At 67.7% G+C, this 18,106-nt stretch overlaps 2 protein-coding genes across 2 annotated transcripts in view; both read right to left on the bottom strand.

Moving 5' to 3' along the window:
• Positions 1-1,429, bottom strand: ATP6V1F (ATPase H+ transporting V1 subunit F). The gene is made up of 2 exons (XM_030014973.2): positions 1,183-1,429; positions 1-836 (listed from the first exon to the last, which is right to left on the bottom strand). Exons 1-2 carry the CDS (start codon positions 1,338-1,340, stop codon positions 635-637), a joined length of 360 nt encoding a protein of 119 aa, XP_029870833.1. The 5' UTR covers positions 1,341-1,429; the 3' UTR covers positions 1-634.
• Positions 1,430-2,437: 1,008 nt separating this feature from the next.
• FLNC (filamin C) overlaps positions 2,438-18,106 on the bottom strand; it is a 34,412-nt gene continuing 18,743 nt past the window's right edge. Inside the window, 24 exon segments of the mRNA XM_030014963.2 lie at positions 2,438-2,738; positions 3,174-3,318; positions 3,320-3,390; positions 3,973-4,191; positions 5,032-5,208; positions 5,662-5,791; positions 6,044-6,159; positions 6,491-6,628; positions 7,044-7,313; positions 9,495-9,737; positions 10,862-10,984; positions 11,088-11,240; positions 12,026-12,229; positions 12,522-12,683; positions 13,292-13,465; positions 13,596-13,724; positions 13,875-14,015; positions 14,141-14,228; positions 14,809-15,056; positions 15,154-15,177; positions 15,903-16,092; positions 16,833-16,989; positions 17,080-17,203; positions 17,585-17,752. Of these exon segments, the coding sequence (XP_029870823.1) occupies positions 2,551-2,738; positions 3,174-3,318; positions 3,320-3,390; positions 3,973-4,191; positions 5,032-5,208; positions 5,662-5,791; positions 6,044-6,159; positions 6,491-6,628; positions 7,044-7,313; positions 9,495-9,737; positions 10,862-10,984; positions 11,088-11,240; positions 12,026-12,229; positions 12,522-12,683; positions 13,292-13,465; positions 13,596-13,724; positions 13,875-14,015; positions 14,141-14,228; positions 14,809-15,056; positions 15,154-15,177; positions 15,903-16,092; positions 16,833-16,989; positions 17,080-17,203; positions 17,585-17,752 (3,782 nt within the window). The 3' untranslated portion in view covers positions 2,438-2,550.

Genomic DNA, 18,106 nt, shown 5'->3' on the forward strand with positions numbered 1-18,106 from the left:
CAGTGACAGCACGTCTTGGGGACACAGACACCATTTGGGCACACTGGGGGGGGGTGTCAATAAATACCAGCCCCCTGCCCAGGGGTGCTGCTGGGGTCGGGGGGGGGGGGGTGCCGCGGTTATGGTGACAACACAAGCACCTCGTGTCCTTGGGGTGTCCCCCCCCACCCCGACACCCCCTCGGGGACGTCTCCTCCCCTGCCCACACCAGCCGTGGCGGGCAGAATCCGGCAGCGGCGGGCAAAATCCGGCAGCCGCCGCACTTCCCCTTCCAGCGCCCGTCACGGGATGGAGGAGTCATGGGGCAACGCCGGGACAACCCCCCCCACCCCAACAGCACCCTGGGGGGGGGGGGTGAGGACCCCCAGGGTGGGATGGGGGATCCCCAACAGCACCCTGGGGTGGGATGAGGACCCCCGGGGTGGGATAGGGGATCCCCAACAGCACCCTGGGGTGGGATGAGGACCCCCGGGGTGGGATAGGGGATCCCCAACAGCACCCTGGGGTGGGATGAGGACCCCCAGGGTGGGATGGGGGATCCCCAACAGCACCCTGGGGTGGGATGAGGACCGCCGGGGGTGTGACGTAGACCCCCAGGGTGGGGCGTGTTTTGGGGGCACAGGGCGGGGGGTCCCTAGCGGAGGTCGTCGGGGGTGAAGAGGCCGCGGGCGCGGCGCAGGACGGAGTCCTTGGTGGGGTCGTAGGGGTGCTCCTTGGAGGGGATCTCCAGGACGGCGGGCAGGGGCCGGGAGTGGGCCTCCACGGCGTGCCGGATCAGCTCCGCCAGGCACTGGCTGATCAGGATGATCCCGATGTCCTCCCGGCTCAGGAAGCTCCTGGGGGGGGGGGGGGGGTGTCAGCGCTGGGAGCCTGGGTCCCCCCAGCACCCCCTCGACCCCTACACCCCCCCCCCAGGACTCCTCCCTTCTCCCTTTGCTCCAGACCCGCTCTCCCCACCGGCGACTCCTGGGACCCCCCCCCATCCCCGGGACCCCCCTCCAGTGCCCCGGGACCCCCCCCCAGTGCCCCGGGACCCCCCCCCAATACCCTGGAACCCACCCCCCGAACCTCCCTATCCCCGGGACCCCCCTCACCCCCTGGACCACCCCCCCAACCCCCGGGCCTCCCCCATCACACCCCCCCTCCCCGTCCCCCCCCCTCCCCTCGCCCCCCGGGGCCTACCGGAAGGTCTCCTCGATCTCGGCCAGGCTGGTCTCCTTCTCCACCACCAGGAAGTTGGGCTTGCGGTGCTTATCCAGCTCGCCCACGCCGCCCAGCAGGAACCCGGTCACCGTGTCCTCGTCCCCCAGCACCGCGATCAGCTTCCCGCGGCCCGACATGGCCGACACCGACACCGGCGGACGCCGTTACCGGCTGAGTGGGGGGGGGGGAGGAGGCTACCGCGCATGCGCCGCCGCGCAGGACACGCCCCCTTTCTCCACCCCACCACCCCTCCGGGACACGCCCACACCCCTCTGTCGCCCCGCCCACGCCGCGCTTTCGAGCGCGGCCTCCGTTGCGTTGGCCCCGCCCCGTCGCGCTGGTCACGCCCCTCTTGCGCCTTCTGCCCGCCCCCTCCCGGCGCTGGTCGTTCTGACCCCGCCCCCGCAGCTACGGCCCCGCCCCGTCACCGTGGCCCCGCCCCTCCCGGACCACCCGGGCATGCGCAGCCCGCCTTGTCCTTGAGGGGGGAGGCGGGGGGACCCCCCCCCATGGGACCCGGTGTCCTGACCCCCCCCAGGGCACGGCACCCCCAGCCGCACGGCCCCGGGACCCCGGTGTCCTGCCTCGGACCCCCCCCAGGACACCCCCTGGACCCGGTGTCCTGCCATAGAGCCCCCCAGGACCTTGGGATCCTGCCCCAGATCCCCCCAGAACTGCCCCCGGACCCCAGTATCCTACCCCAGACCCCCCCTGGACCCTGGTGTCCTGCCATGGACCCCCCCCCCCAGGACCCCAGAATCCTGCCCCAAACCGTCCAGGACCCCCTCAGGACCCGATATCCTGCCCTGGACCCCCCCAGGACCCCAGTGTCCTGCCATAGACCCCCGCTAGGACCCCAGAAGCCTGCCCCAGATCCCCCCAGAACCCCTGTCTGGACCCCAGTATCCTACCCTGGGCCACCCCAGGACCCCAATGTTCTGCCCTGGACCCCCCAGGGCCCGCCCTGGAACACAGTGTCCCGCCATAGACCCCCCCAGGACCCCGAGGTCCTGTCCCAGATCCCCACAGGACCCCCCCCAGGACCCTGGGATCCTGCCCCAGACCCCTGAGGATTCCTGCTGGACACCGGTGTCCTGCCATGGCCCCCCCCCAGGACCCTGGGATCCTGGCCCAGATCTCCCCAAGACCTCAGCATCCTGCCCCAGCCCCCCTCAGATCCCCCCCACCCCACGTTCCCCCCCCCATCCAGCCCCCCACAGTGATCACAGCACCCTGAGTCTCCCAGTGCTTTATTGGTGGGTCCAGGACCCCTTTGGGACCCCCCAGGTCCCCCCCCAACCGCCTCCTCCTCATGCCCTCCGGGTGTGGGTGCCGGGGGGGGGGGGGTCAGGGGACAGTGACACGGTAGGGGCTGCCGGGGACGTTGTCGTCCCCCCAGCGCAGGATGAGGACGTAGTCCCCCTTCTCCTTGACCGTGTAGGTGACGTTGTAGATCCGGTTGCCCACGTGCTTGACGTAGACCTCCTCGCAGGGGGTCTTGGGGCCGTGGACCCCCACCATCAGCATGTTGGTGCCTGGCGGGGAGCAACGCTGGGTCTACACCCTGCCCTCGAGAGCCCAGACCCCCCCCCTGCCAGACCCCAGACCCCCCACCGGACCCCCACCTCTGGCCCGTTGCCTTCCCCACCAGACCTGAGACCCTCCACCAGACCCTGGACCCTCAACCAGACCTCCCCGCCCGACCCACCACCTCCCCCACTGGACCACCCTAATGACCCATCGCATCCTCCGCCAGACCCCGGACCCCCCACTGGACCCCCCCCACGACCCATCGCATCCCCCTGAGACCCCAGGTCCCTTGGACCCCCTCCCAGTGACCCATCACATCCCACCCCAGACCCCAGACTCCCCACCAGACCCCCGCAGTGACCCATCCCCTCCCCTCCCAGCACCCCCAGGACCCCTCGAGACACCCCAGGACCCCACCGTGCCCCCCCCCCTCCACGCACCAGCCTTGCTGCAGTCGACGGTGAAGTGGTTCTTCTGGCCAAGGAAGGCGGTGGCCAGCCCCGGCCCCCGCGCCACCACCTTCCCCGCGTCCGAGGAGAACTTGGGGAGCCCCCCGAAAGCGGGCGGTCCCCGGGACGACGTCCCCCCCCCGCGTCACCGTCTCCACCAGCACCGTCGACGTCTCGTGCAGGCTGTGTCCCCCCGACAGACGCGGGCCTGGTGGGGGACGACGACGTCATCAGTCCCCTGCCCGTGGGGACACCCCCACTCTGTCTCTGGGGACCCCCCCTGGGGAACCCACCGCACTGCCCATCCCCCCAGGGACCCCTGTGACACCACTCTGGGGGTCCCCAGCGTGTCACCTTGGGGACCCTCTGTTGCATGACCCTGGGGACCCCCCCATCACACAACCCTCAGGACCCCCAGTCATGTCACGCTGGGGGTCTCCCTTCATGTCACCTTGGGGGTCCTCCATCATGTCACCCTTGTGACTCTCTATCCCACCACCCTAGGGACCCCCCTATCCCACCACCCTGGGGACCCCCCTATCCCACCACCCTGGGGACCCTGTCACCCCTGTCACAGCACCCTGGGGACCCCTGAGCGTGTCACCTTGGGGGGTCCTCCATCATGTCACGCTGGGGACACCCCAGCATGTCACCTTGGGGGTCCTCCTTCATGTCACCCTGGGGGTCCTCCATCACGCCACTCCACTGAACCCTTGTCACCCCTCCCCGGAGACCCCTCGTCAACCCCCCGGGGACCCCCTGGGACCCATCCCCGTCCCCCCATCCGTACCGGTGACCTTGGCCTTGAAGGGACTGCCGACGATGTGGTGGGGGCCGCCGTACTTGATGGAGATGAGGTAGCTGCCGGGGGCCATGGGGGTGTAGGTGACCCGGTAGCCCTCGGGGCACTCCCGGCAGTCCATCTTCACCTTGGAGGGGCCGTCGATGGTCACGGCCAGCGCGCCCGCCCCCGCGTTGGCCGTCTTCACCAGGAACTCCGAGCACACGCCTGCGCCGGGGTGGGTCAGGCGCCGGCACCGCGCCGCGGCCGCGTCCCCGCTGCCACCACCCCGTGGCCACGTCCCCATTGCCACGACCCCAAGCTGTGGCTCCACGCCACGGCCGTGTCCCCATTGTCACCACCCTGAGGTGTGGCCCCATGCCATGGCCACGTCTCCGTCGCTACCGCCTAGAGCTGTGGTCCCATACCGTGGCCACGTCCCCATTGCCAGCTCCCCATGGCCATGTCCCCACTGCCACCAACCTAGAGTCATGGCCCCATACCACGGCCACGTCCCCATTGCTACCACCCTATAGGCTTGGCCATCGCTCCTTTGCCATCACCCTGTAGGTATGGCCATGTCCCCGCTGCCGCCACTCCAGAGCTTTGGCTCCGTGCCATGGCCGTGTCCCCACTGCCGTGGCCATGTCCCCATTGCCACCACCCCATAGGCATGGCCGTGTCCCCACCACCACCCTCCCACGGCCATGGTATTGACCACGGCCATGGCCATTGCCACCACCCCATAGCTACATGGCCGTGTCCCCAGTGCCAGCACCCCACAGCTACATCCCCATGGCCATGTCCCTGGTGCCACCATCCCACGGCTACATCCCCACGGCCACGTCCCTGGTGCCACCACCCCACAGCTACGTCCCCATGGCCATGTCCCTGGTGCCACCATCCCACGGCTACATCCCCACGGCCACGTCCCTGGTGCCACCACCCCACAGCGATGTCCCCGCGGCCACGTCTCCATCACCACCCTCCCACAGCTGTAGCATTGACCGTGGCCACGTCCCCCCAGGGCCCCCCGCCCCGAGCCATGTCCCTCGCGAGCGGTGTCACCTGTGAGGCCGCCCTCGAGGCCGGGGCCGTAGGCGGTGACGAGTCCGGGGTCCCCAGCCTGGCTCTGCTCGCCCACCCGGATATTGAAGGGGCTGCCGGGCACGTGGCGCCCGTTGAAGCGCAGGTCGATGGAGTGCACCCCGTTCTCCCGCGGCAGGAACCCGATGGCGTACTTGTCTGGGGGTGGCACCGCGTCACCCACCGCCCCCACGCTGTGCCTCCGTGTCCCCATCTCCCTGTGTCCCTGCATCCCCTGTGTCCACGTCCCCGTGTCCCCACACCCCCATGTCCCTCCATCCCTTGTCCCCACATCCCCATGTCCCCACATCCCTTGTCCCCCCATCCCCATGTCCCTACACCCCCATGTCCCTCCATCCCTTGTCTCCACGTCTCCATGTCCCTACACCCCCGTGTCCCTCCATCCCTTGTCCCCACATCCCCATGTCCCCATGTCCCTTGCCCCCACATCCCCATGTCCCCACACCCCCATGTCCCTCCATCCCTTGTCCCCACACCCCCACACCCCCACACTCCCCTGTCCCTCCATCCCTTGTCCCCACGTCCCCACGTCCCCACGTCCCCATGTCCCCACACCCCATGTCCCCACGTCCCCGTGTCCCCATGTCCCACCGCTGTCCAGCTCGGAGACGTAGCACTCCTCCACGACGCCGGCCGGCGTGTGCACCTTGGCGTCGATGACGCCCCGCGCCCCGTTCAGCTGCACCGCGAAGGACGCCGGCTGGTTCACCGTCACCGTCTCCTGCGGGGACACGGCCGCTGGTACTGACCCCCGGGGACCCCCCCGGCTTGGAGGTGGGCACGGGGTCAGCATGGGGGGGGCACGGGGCTGGGGGTACCCCAAGGGTGCCACATGGGCGCAAGGTGGCCCAGGGGTGACGTGGGGGACCCGGGGGGTTGTCTGGGGAGCCCAGGGGTGCAGGGTGACGCTGGGGGGTGACTCTGGGGGGGTGACTCTGGGGGGGTGACCGGGCGTCCCCACGTCCCCGGGTACCTGGAGGCTGGTGACGGTGAGGCGGCGGGCGTCATCGGAGTGGGAGGCCACGGGCACCACGAAGGGGCTGTCGGGGATGTGCTCCTCGTTGAACTTGATGGAGACCTCGTAGTCACCTGGGGGGACACAGGTGGCCTCGCACGGGGGCACGGGGACACCCTGACGCTGGGACACCCGTGCACAGGGACACCCACGCACTGGGACACCCGTGCACCCTGTGCGTGGGAACACCCCGACACTGGGACACGCTCACTTGGGGACACCCTCGCACGGGGAGGACCCTCGCACGGGGAGGACCCTCGCACGGGGACACCCTCGCACGTGGGTCCCACCTTGCGTGAGGGTCCCTATCCCCCTGGCACGAGGCTGTGCGCAAACCCTGAGGTTGTGGGAGGGTTTAGGGGTTCAGGGATTGAGGGGGGGGGGACACGACACCCCGAGACCCACCGGGCTCCTGGACGAGGTAGGAGACGCCGCAGGATCCGTCCTTGCGGTCCTCGAAGGCGATCTCGGCCTTGCTGGGCCCCTCCACCGCGATGGAGAGGCCCCCGGCCCCCGCCTCCCGCGTCCAGATGCTGAATTCAGCTGGGGGGGGACACGGACACTCATGGGTGCCCCAGTCCCCCGCCAGTGCCACCCCCAGCCACAATCCCCCCGCGGCTCCTGCACCCATATCCCCCCCAACTGCACCCGTATCCCCCCCCATTGCCCCCGTATCCCCCCCCCCATATCCCTCCCATTCCACCTGCACCCATATCCCCCCCAGGTGCACCCATGCCCCGCATTGCACTCCCCCTGCACCCATACCCCCCCCAAGTGAACCCCCACCCCCCGTTCCCCCTGCACCCATATCCCCCTCACCTCTTGCACCCCCCCAAACAGCCCCCACATTCCCCCCCGTTGCACCCATATCCCCCCCAACTGCACCCATAGCCCCTATTGCCCCCATACCCCCCCACCCCTAGCAGCCATACCCCCCCCCCCATCACCCCCCCCGTACCTGGCACGCCGGCCACGCCACGCTGGAGGCCGGTGCCCCCCGCTCGCACCTTGTGGGCACCCCCTTCGCCCAGGGGCCCGACGGTGAACTGGAAGGGGCTGCCGGGCACGTGCTGCCCGCGGTACTTGACGCTGACGGTGTGGGGGCCCATCTCCTGGGGCACGAAGCGCACGCTGTACACCCCCGCGCCCCCCGCCACCACCTCCGCCTCGAACCGCTGCCCCGAGGGGCTCAGCACCTGCGCCGACAGCTCCTGCGGGGACGCCTCGCCTGCGGGGACACCGGGGCACCCCGTCATCCCCGGGGCACCTCGGCACCCCATTACCCTGGCACACCGGCACCATGTCACCCCCTCCATCGCCCTGGCACCCCAGCACCAGGGCACACCGGTACCCTGGCACCCCGGCACCACGGCACCCCGGCACCATGAAACCGTGGCACCGTGCCATCCCACCACCCTGGCACCCCATCTGCCCATCACCATGGCGCCGGGGCACCCCGGTACCAGGGCACCTTGGCATCCCAGCACCCAGCCCCATCACCCCAGTGCCGTGTCACACCCCAGCACCATGGCACCCCAGTACCCTGGCAGCATGGCATCCTGGCACCCCGGCACCATGGCACCCCAGCACCATGGCACCATGGTACCCTGGCACCATGGCACCCTGGCACCCCAGCACCATGGCACCCTGGTACCCTGGCACCCCAGCACCATGGCACCCTGGCACCCCGGCACCCCAGCACCATGGCACCCCAGCACCATGGCACCATGGTACCCGGCACCATGGCACCCTGGCACCCAGCACCATGGCACCCTGGCACCCCAGCACCATGGCACCCTGGTACCCTGGCACCCAGCACCATGGCACCCTGGCATCCCATCACCCTGGCATCCCATCACCAGGGCACCCCGGCACCATGAAACCGTGGCACCCTGCCATCCCACCACCCTGGCACCCCATCTGCCCATCACCATGGCACCGGGGCACCCCGTCACCGTGTCACCCCACCGCCCCTGCACCCCACCAGGGACCCCCCCGCCACCCCGAGACCCGCCAGATCCTGCGTGCCCCCCCCCCCCCCCCCGCTGGGCGCAGACCTCCCTGGGGAGTGTGCACCCTGGTGCAAAGGACACAGGAGCACTTGCAGGCGCGTGCCCACACGCGCGCACACGCTTGCCAGCATGTGCAGACATGCGCATGCATGCACGCACACCTGTGAGTTTGCACTTATGCTAAGGCCGTGCACACCCCCGGGCGCGTGCACACCTGCTTGTGCACGCTTGCAAGTGTGCACGCGCATGCACGCTCTCACGAGCGTCTGCACACATGCACACGCTTGCAAGAGTGCCTGCACACCTGTGAGTTTGCACACTTGCACTAAGGGCGTGCACACCCCCGTGAGCGTGCAAACCCACTTGTGCACGCTTGCAAGCACGTGCACACATGCCCACGCTTGCAAGCATGCACACACACCTGTGAGTTTGCACACTGATGCTAAGGGCATGCACACCCCTGTGAGCGTGCACACCCGCTTGTGCACACTTGTGCAAAAGGTCCCACTCTGTGAAGGGCCAGTGTTGCCCCCCCCAATCTCCGCGCACATCCCCGTGTGAGGGGCGCACACCCCCTCTTGTGAGCACAGCAGCCGGTGCCCAGCTACCGCACGTGTGCAAAGGCAGCCTCGTGCGAGCGAGTGTGTCCCCAGAGCTCCTGGGACACAGGCGCGTGTCCTGGCCTCGTGCGAGGCCTTGTGCAAGGGGCACACACAGGCTGGCGGGGGGAGGGTGTGTGCTGGCCCCTGGTGTGAGCACACAGCCCTTGTGCAAGGGCACACGGCCCCCGTGAGCACACACAGCCCCCGTGCAAGCACACTCCCATGTGCAAATGCACATTCAGCCCTTGCACAAGCACACAGCCCCATGCAAGCACACGCCCTTGCGCAAGCGTGCCCGCAGTGCTGTGTGAGCGCGCGCAGCCCCGTGCAAGCACACTCCCGTGTGCGAACGCGCATCCAGCCCTTGCGCAAGCACGCCTCTGTGCAAGCACGCCGCCGCGCAAGCACGCAGTGCCTGTGCAAGCCCGCTCCCCTGCACAAGCACAGCCCCCGTGCAAGCCCACAGCCCCCGTGCGAGCGTGCTCCCCTGCGCAAGCGCATCCAGCCCTGGCGCAAACGCAGCCCCCTGCAAGCGCAGCACCCGTGCAAGCACGCTCCCCTGCAAGCACGCAGCCCTGGCGCGAGCCCGGCGCCCGTGCGAGCCGGCTCTGACGCACCCGTGCAAGCGCAGCCCTCGTGCGAGCCCGCTCCCCTCCACGCGCGCGGCGCCCGTGCCGGCGCGCTCCCCGCCAAGCCCGCTCCCGCTGCAAGGAGCAAGCCCGCTTCCCCCCGACCCCACCGTGCAAGCCCCCCCGCCCTCGCTCGCCCCCCCCCCCCCCGTTGGCCGGCACCCACCCTCCTGGCCGCGGGCGATGGAGCCGAAGGAGCCCAGGCCCTCGCGGGCCAGGAAGCCCCCGAAGACGTTGGGGAAGGGGTCCCCGCCGACCTGGGTGGATTCCTCCACCCGCACCTCCCGCTTGGTCTCGCCGCCCCGCGTCTTGCTGATCTCGGTGCGCTCGGTGCGCGTGTAGGTGTGGCTGCTCCGCGTGAAGGTGCGCGTCAGGCGCTCCTGCGCCGACACCATCTGGAACCAGTTGCCTGCCGGCCGCCGGCGCCCGACGGAGACGGTGACGGCACAGGGAGAGGCGCGGGGGGCACGGGGGTGCGGGGAAGGATGGGTGGAGAGGTGGGGGGGGGTGGAAGCAGGGATGGAGACGGGGTGGATGGAGGCGTGGGTGGACGTAGGGATGGAGACATGGATGGAGACGTGGATGGATGGAGACGGGGGTGGGAGCAGGGATGGAGACAGGGATGGATGGATGGACATGTGGGTGGAAGTAGGGATGGAGACGGGTGGATGGAGACATGGATGGGTGGAGGCAAGGATGGATGGAGACGTGGGTGGAAGCAGGGATGGAGACAGGGATGGATGGAGATGTGGATGGATGGAGACAGGGGTGGAAGCAGGGATGGAGACGCATGGATGGAGACGTGGGTGGATGGAGATGTGGATGAATGGAGGCAAGGATGGATGGAGATGTGGGTGGAAGCAGGGATGGAGACAGGGGTGGATGGAGACAGGGATGGAGACAGGGATGGATGGAGAGAGGGGTGGAAGCAGGGATGGACACAGGGGTGGATGGAGACGTGGATGAATGGAGATGGGGTGGAAGCAGTGATGGACACAGGTGTGGATGGAGACGGGGGTGGGAGCAGGGATGGAGACGTGGATGGATGGAGATGTGCAGGGATGGAGATGTGGATGGAGACGGATGCATGCAGGGATGGAAGTAGGGGTGGATGCAATGATGGATGGACACAGGGATGGATGGTCACATAGATGGACACATGGGTGGAGATAGGGATGGACACAGGGGTGGAGATAGGGATGGATGGACGTAGGGATGGATGTGCGGATGGGTGGACACACCGATGATCACAGGCACAGACACGCGTGGACAGACGAACACAGAGACGGACGCGTGGACGGACGCGTGGGTGGATGCACAGGTGGGTGGAGGCACACCCGGAGGGACGCACGGACGGACACGCGGACGCACGGGCAGACGCGGACGGGCACGAGGACAGGCGCACAGACGGACGGGGAGAGAAGGAAGAAGGAGGCAGAAATCAGAGCTGGAGCGGCCGAGACGCGTCCCCATCCCCGAGCCCCACGGAGGAAGAGGAAGAGGAGGAAGAGGAGGAGGAAGGCCAGCTCCTACCTGGGATCTTGAGGTTGAGGTCGCAGGTGCTGCCGATGGTGGCGATGGAGGGGGCCTGCCGCCGGCGCGTGATGCTCTCCTTCACCCGCCCCTCGCCCGTCACCTTCACCGAGAAGGGGCTTCCTGCGGGTGATGGCCACCTCAGGGACCTGGTCACCAAGGGGGGACCCAGGGGTCCGGGCGCCCCAGTGCCACCCCGCGTGCCCCCGTCCCCCCCAGTCCCCACCTGGGACGTGTTTGTCGGCAAACTTGATGTTGATGATGTAGTTGCCGGGTTCGGTGGGGCAGTAGGTGACCTTGCAGGTGCCGTCCTCCACGTCCTCACAGTTGATGTCCACCTTGCTGGGCCCCTCGATGGAGAGGCTCAGCCCCCCGTAACCTGGGCAGCCATGAGGACATGCTCAGAGCTGTCCCACTGCTGCTGTCCCCATCCTGGCCATGCTCATGCCATGGCCACCATCCCATCCTGGCCATGACCATGCCATGGCCATGGTCACCATAGCATGACCCTCTTGGCTATGGCTGCACCATGGCCACGGGCACCATCCCTTCCTCGCCATGGCCACAGCCATGGCCACCAGCCCATACACCACCATGGCCACTACCCTATCCTATGCTGGCCACAGCCGTGGCATGGCCTTGGCCACCATCCCATCCGGGCCTTGGCCATGCCACCACCACAGCCACCATCCAAGCCCAGCCACAGCGACCATCCCACCTTGGCCATAGGCATGGCCACCACCGCGCTCGAGCCACAACCACGGCCACCATCCCACCCTTGCTATGGCACACCATGGCCATAACCATGGCCACCACTCCATCTTGTGCTGGCCACAGCCATGACATGGTCTTGGCCACCATTTCATCTTGGTCATGGCCATGGTCACCATCACACCCCAGCCACAACCATGGCCTCCATCACATCCTGGCCATGACCATGGTCACCATCACATCCCAGCCACGTCCACGGCCACTGTTCCATCCTGGCCATGGCTACCATCTCATCCCTGCCACAACCACAGCCACCATCCCATCCCAGCCGTGGCCACCATCCCATCCTAGCCAGAGCCATGGTGACCACCTCATCCCAACCATGACCACATGATGGCAATGACTACGCCACAGTCCCATCCCCACCCGTGGCCCCAGGGAGCGTGGTCTCACCGGCGCTGCGTGTGTCCACAATGAACTCGGACACCTCGAACGTGTGACCTTCCACCAGTCCCTTGCCCCACACCTTCACCCGGCTGGCGTCCCCGATCTCCGACTGCCCCACCAGGATCTTGAAGGGGCTGTTGGTGACGTGCTGCCCGCTCTTCTTCACACTCACCACGTGCTCGCCCACCTCCTTGGGTGTGAAGGAGATGCCTGGGGGGAACACCACTGTCAGCCACCTCTACCAGCCCTGGCCACCACCACAAGCCCCTGATCACCAGCAATGTGCCGTGGCCATCAAGCCCTGAGCACCTAATGCCATGGGGCCACCCATCCCTGTGACCCCACAGCCCTGTCGTCCCTTGTCCCACGTCCCCAAGTCCCACATCACCCTCTCTGTGTGCCCACCACCTTACACCCCATGTCCTAGCTCTCCTGCACCCACATCCTCCTGGCTCCATGTGCGCATGTCACCGTGTCCCCTGTCCCCATGTCCCCCACGCACCGATGTGGCGGTTGGGCAGCCGCTTGAGTAGGCAGGGCTCCTCGTTGCCCGATGGCGCCCGGATGCTGGCCGTCAGCAGGCTCAGGTCCGTCTCTGTGATCTTCAGCGAGACATCCGTCGAGGTGCCCACGTTGAGTTGGGATGTCCGCATGGAGTCATCCCCTATGGAGATGCCATCAGTGGGGCCGAGGGGACAGCGGCCTGAGGTGGGTGGGGAGTTGGATGGGGTGTCCAGGGCTGGAGATGGATGGGGTCCCCATGGCCATGTGGACAGGGTCCCCAGGGACAGGGAAGGATGAGGTTCCCATAGATGTGTGAATAGGGTCCTCAAGGCCATGTGATAGGGTCCCCATGAGGTCCCCTGGGCCACGTGATGGGGTCCTGGTGGCCAAGCAGGAGTGGTCAAGGCCATGTGATGGGGTCTTGGAGGCTGGGAATGGATGGGGTCCCCACGGCCATGTGGTGGGGTCCTGATGGCCACGCAGCTGTCCCCATGGCCATGTGCACAGAGTCCCCATAGGTGTGTGAATGGGATGCCCATGGCTGGGGCTGGCCATGACCATGTGATGGTGTCTCCAAGGCCCCACAAAGTCCCCATGGCCATGTGATGGGGTCCTGGTGGCCAGGGATGGACAGGGACATCACGGCTGTGTGATGGGTTCCCAGTGGCCATGCAGGTGTCCCCATGACCATGCAGATGCCCCCATGGCCATCTGGAGGTCCCAAGGACCTTGGGTTGGATCCCCAAGACCACGGGTGTCCCGTCTCACCAGTGATCTTGGCGGTGAAGGGGCTGCCCGGGATGTGCTTGTCATCGAAGCGGACAATGATGTTGTAGTCCCCAGGGGCAGTGGGCAGGTAGGACACCGTGCAGGTCCCATCCTTGTTATCCTGGCAGGTGATCTCTGCCTTGGAGGGACCCTCCACTGCCAACGAGAGCCCACCTGGGGGGCACAGGGAGGGCATCAGGAGGCATTGGGGATCTCCAACACCTTCCTAACCCCTCCTGGTGGCATTGGGGGGGTCTCCAAAACCCTCCCAGAGCCCCTAGTGCCCCCCTTGGCCACCACTCACCCTCCCCGGCATCCTTGGTGACGATGGTGAAGGTGCAAGGCTTGTTGACCATGCCGTGACTCAGCCCCGGCCCATAGGCGCTCACGTGCCGGGGGTTGATGGCGTCCACGTAGAACTGGAGAGGGCTCCCTGGGGACACAGGGGACGATGGTCAGGGACCCCACGGGGACACCTCGCACCATAGCGGGCTGCTCAACCCATGGGTGCCCAACCAGGGCGAGGTGACGTCAGCCTTGCTCAGCCACATCCCAGTGGTCCCAGTAGCCCCCCAAGTCTCACCAGGGATGTGGTTGCCATCATAGCGGATGTCCATCTCGTGCAGGCCGGCCTCGGTGGGGGCGAACCGCACCGTCACCGTCCCGTCCTTGTTGTCCGTGATGTTGGGTCGCGCCGTCTTCCCCGAGGGCATCCGCACTTCCCCTGGGGTCACCGCGTCAGCCGGGCACCGGGGGCGGCTGGTTCGTGCCCCACTGTGCCCCACAGCCTGGTCCATGGCTCCCCCAAAATCCCCGCACCCCCCCACGTGCCATCCCCACCCCCCATACCTGTGATCTCACCCTTCTGCACCGTGAAGGGGATGACGAGGTTGAAGGGCCGGAGGTTCTCGGCGGTGGCGGGAGGCTCCTCTGTGGCCTGATGCCGTGGGGCAGAGAGGAGGTGTAAGAACCATGGCACCCCATCGTGGGCTCCCAACCCCATGGTGACCATCACAGTCTTCCAACTCTATGGTGCCCACCATGGCCCCAGCTTTCTGCCCCATTGTGCCCATCATGGTCTCCCAACTCCCTGGCGACCATCGCGGTCTCCCAACCCCACAGTATCCACCCTGGCCCCAACTCTCTGCCCCACAGTGCCCATCATAGTCTCCAAACCCCATGATGGCCACCCTGGCCCCGATTCTCTGCCCCCTGGTGCCCATCATGGTCTCCCAACTACACTGTCAACACCCTGGCCCCACTTCAGTTCCATGGTGCTCACCATGGTCTCCCAACCCCACGGTGCCCATCACAGTCTCCCAGCCCCATGGTGTCCACCATGGCCCCAACCCCATGATGCCCATCACGGTGTCCCGGTTCCATGATGCCTATCATGGTCTCCTAACCCCGTGGTGCCCACGATGGCCCCAAGCCTCTGCCCCTTGGATCCACCACGGCCTCCCAACCCCACCGCGACCTCCATCCCACCTCCACCACAGACCCCCAACGACACCCACCAGGACGTGGAAGGGGCTGTTGGGGACGTGCTCCCCGCCGAAGCGGATGGTGATGACGTACTTGCCGGGCTGGGGGGCGGTGTAGAAGATGTCGAAGGTGCCGTCGGCGTTCTCCACCACGTCCACGTCCACCTCGGCCCCGTCGGGGGTCGACACCTTGCAGGTCACCTTCCCCTGGCCGGCCGCCTTGGCGTCTACCGTGATTACCGTCTCCTCCCCAATCTGGATGGTGGGACCCAAGCAGGCACCTGCGGGAGGGTTTGGGGGGGCGTCATGGTCATGGGGACCCCCAGGCCAGCCCCCCAACTCCCCCCGCCCCCCCCCAGCCCCCCCGGCGCCACTTACCCAGTCCGTGGCCCCCAATGGATACTGCAAAGAAAGACCAGGGAAAAGCACATAAGAAGGGGGGAGGGGGCAGGGTTGGGGGGCCAGGGGGGCTCCGGGGGGGCCAGGGGGCCGGCGCGTCCTGCTCTGCTCTGGGGGCACCCTCTCACCCCCGCTGCGCCGTGGGGCAGGGTTGGGGGGGGGCAGTGGGGTGGGAAGGAGTGGGGTGGGGGGGGTGCTGGGGGGCAGCAGTGGGATGGGGAGCGGTGGGGGGGGGCAGCAGTGGGGTGGGGGGGGCTGGGGGCAGCGGTGGGGTGGAAGGGGTGAGATGGAGGGTGCAGGGGGACGGCAGTGGGGTGGAAGGGGGTGCTGGGAGGGGCAGCAGCTATGGGGCAGGGGGTGGGGGGCAGCCATGGGGTGGCATGGGGCAAGGCAGGGGTGCCTGGGGTGAGATGGGGTGCCGTGGGGCAATGGGAGATGCCGTGGGGCAGCGGGGGGACGCCGTGGGGCAGCGCGGAGGTGCCGTGGGGATGCCACAGAACAGTGGGGCGTGCAGTGGGGCAGCACGGGGATGCTGTGGGGCAGCACGCGGAACCCGTGGGGCAGCGTAGGGAATCCGTGGGGCAAGACGAGGAAGCTGCGGAGCGGCGGGAGGCAACGCAGGGACGTTGTGGGGCAGCGCGGGGATGCCGCGGGGCAGCGAGGGGTTGCCGTGGGGCAGCGTGGGGATGCCGTGGGGCAGCGAGGGGATGCCGTGGGGCAGGGCCCACCTGTGACAAGGCACTTGCTGGCGTCGCCGGCGGGCACGGCGCGGATGCGGTAGGGCGAGTAGGGGATCTCGTCCCCCCCGTACTTGATGAGGATGGTGTAGCGCCCCGTCATGTCGGGGACGTAAGAGACCGTGTAGGTGCCGTCCTGGTTGTCCCGGATCGTCGCCTTCTTGGGCTTGCCTTCGGGGTCCTGTGGGCAGCACCCAGCTCAGCACCCCATTAAATGGGGGTAACGGCACCAGATGGGGCTCAGCACCCCGTGGCATGGATGTCAGGGCACGGTGTGGGTCTCGGCACCCCATGGTACGGGTGACAGAGTGGCACCTGTGCGCCATGAGGGGCTCAGCACCCCATTGCTTGGGTGCCAGGGGCTCAGCATCCCACCGCATGGGTGCCAGGGGATCAGCACTCTGTTGCATAGGTGCCAGGGCACCATATATAGCTCAGCACCCAATGGCGTGGGTGCCAGGGCAGCACCAATGCACCATGTGGGCCTCAGCACCCAATGGCACTGGTGCCAGGGCAACATATGGGGCTCAGCACCCAATGGCACTGGTGCCAGGGCAACATATGGGGCTCAGCACCCAATGGCATGGGTGCCAGGGCAACATATGGGGCTCAGCAACCAATGGCATGGGTGCCAGGGCAACATATGGGGCTCAGCACCCAATGGCACGGGTGCCAGGGCAACATATGGGGCTCAGCACCCAATGGCACTGGTGCCAGGGCAACATATGGGGCTCAGCAACCAATGGCATGGGTGCCAGGGCACCCTGCAGACACCACAAGGACCCCAGTGCCCCACGGCATGGGTGCAAAAGCACCACATGGGTGCTCAGCACCCCTCATCACATGTGCCAGCACCCCATCACCTCCTGAGGGTCAGCCCGGTCCCCCATGGCATGGACCCCAGGACCCCCGGGTACTCACCAGGATCTGGACGGCCAGCAGCCCCTCGCCGGCGTCCTTGGCGTCGATGGTGAACTCCACGGGCAGGCTGGCGGGGATGCCGCTGGTGCTCAGCCCCGGCCCGCTGGCGCGCACCTTGCTGGCATCGTGGGCGGGCAGCACCTTGATCTTGAAGGGGCTGTGGGTGGGCATGGCGGTCAGCGGGGCGCCGGGACCCCCCTGGCTGTGGTGAGGGTGTCCCACCCCACCCCAGGGTGGTGGTCCTCACCTGCGTGGCACCTCCTGGTCAGCGTACTTGACGGCCACGGTGTAGGGCCCGTCGGTGGCCGGGGTGTAGTTGACCTTGTGAGTGCCGTCACCATTGTCACGTACTTCCACCGGCTCTGCCAGACCTGCGGGCAGCAGCCGTCAGTGGGGCAGGGCACCCCGTGGGGCAGGGCGTCCCTGGGCAGGATGCCCCACGGGGCAGGAGACCCTACGGAGCAGGGCATCCATAGGCAGAGTAACCATGGGGCAGGGCACTCCATAGAGGAGGATGTGCCATGGGGCAGGACACCCTATGGAGCAGGACCTTCATGGGCAGGGCACCCCATGGGGTAGGACACCCTATGGAGAAGGGCATCCATGGACTAGGACACCCTATGGGGCAGAGCACTCCATAGAGGAGGACGTGCCATGGGACAGGGCACCCCATGGAGCAGGACACCCCATGGGACAGGGCCCCTCCTCCATCCATGCCCCCTCCCTCTTCCCCACCGCGTGTCCCCACATACCGGAGGGTCCCAACAGCTTGACCTCGAGGGGTGCCAGCCCCGCCGCGCTGCAGTCCACGGTGAAGGTCTGGGGCACCCGGGCCCTGACGCTGGGGCCCAGCCCCGGACCCGAACACTTCACCTTGCTGGGGTCCACCACGTCCTTCACCGGCACCCGGAAGGGGCTCCCTGCAGCAGCGGGCAGGGGTCAGCGTGGGCAGGGGGGCAGCGTGGTCATGGGGTCAGCATAGGTGCAGCATGGGCATGGGCACAACACAGGGACAGCATGGCCATGGGGTCAATGTGGCCATGGGGTCAACGTGGGTACAGGGACAGCATGGCTATGGGGTCAGCATGTCCATGGGGTCAATATGTCCATGGGGTCAACATGGCCATGGGGTCAACATGGCCATGGGGATAGCGTGTCCATGGGGTCAACATGGGCATGGGCACAGCACGGGCACAGCATGGGGTCAACCTGTCCATGGGGTCAACATGGGCATGGGCACAGCACGGGCACGGGCACGGGCACAGCGCAGGGAC

The sequence above is a fragment of the Aquila chrysaetos genome, chromosome 5, assembly GCF_900496995.4.
Source record: "Aquila chrysaetos chrysaetos chromosome 5, bAquChr1.4, whole genome shotgun sequence".
Taxonomy (NCBI): Eukaryota; Metazoa; Chordata; class Aves; order Accipitriformes; family Accipitridae; genus Aquila; species Aquila chrysaetos.

Excerpts from the sequence above, each read along its gene's own strand:
- ATP6V1F (XM_030014973.2), bottom strand. The coding sequence starts at position 1,340 with ATGTCGGGCCGCGGGAAGCTGATCGCGGTGCTGGGGGACGAGGACACG. Across the intron at positions 837-1,182 it reads GAGATCGAGGAGACCTTCCG|GAGCTTCCTGAGCCGGGAGG; the intron begins GTAGGCCCCGGG and ends CCCCCCCCCCAG.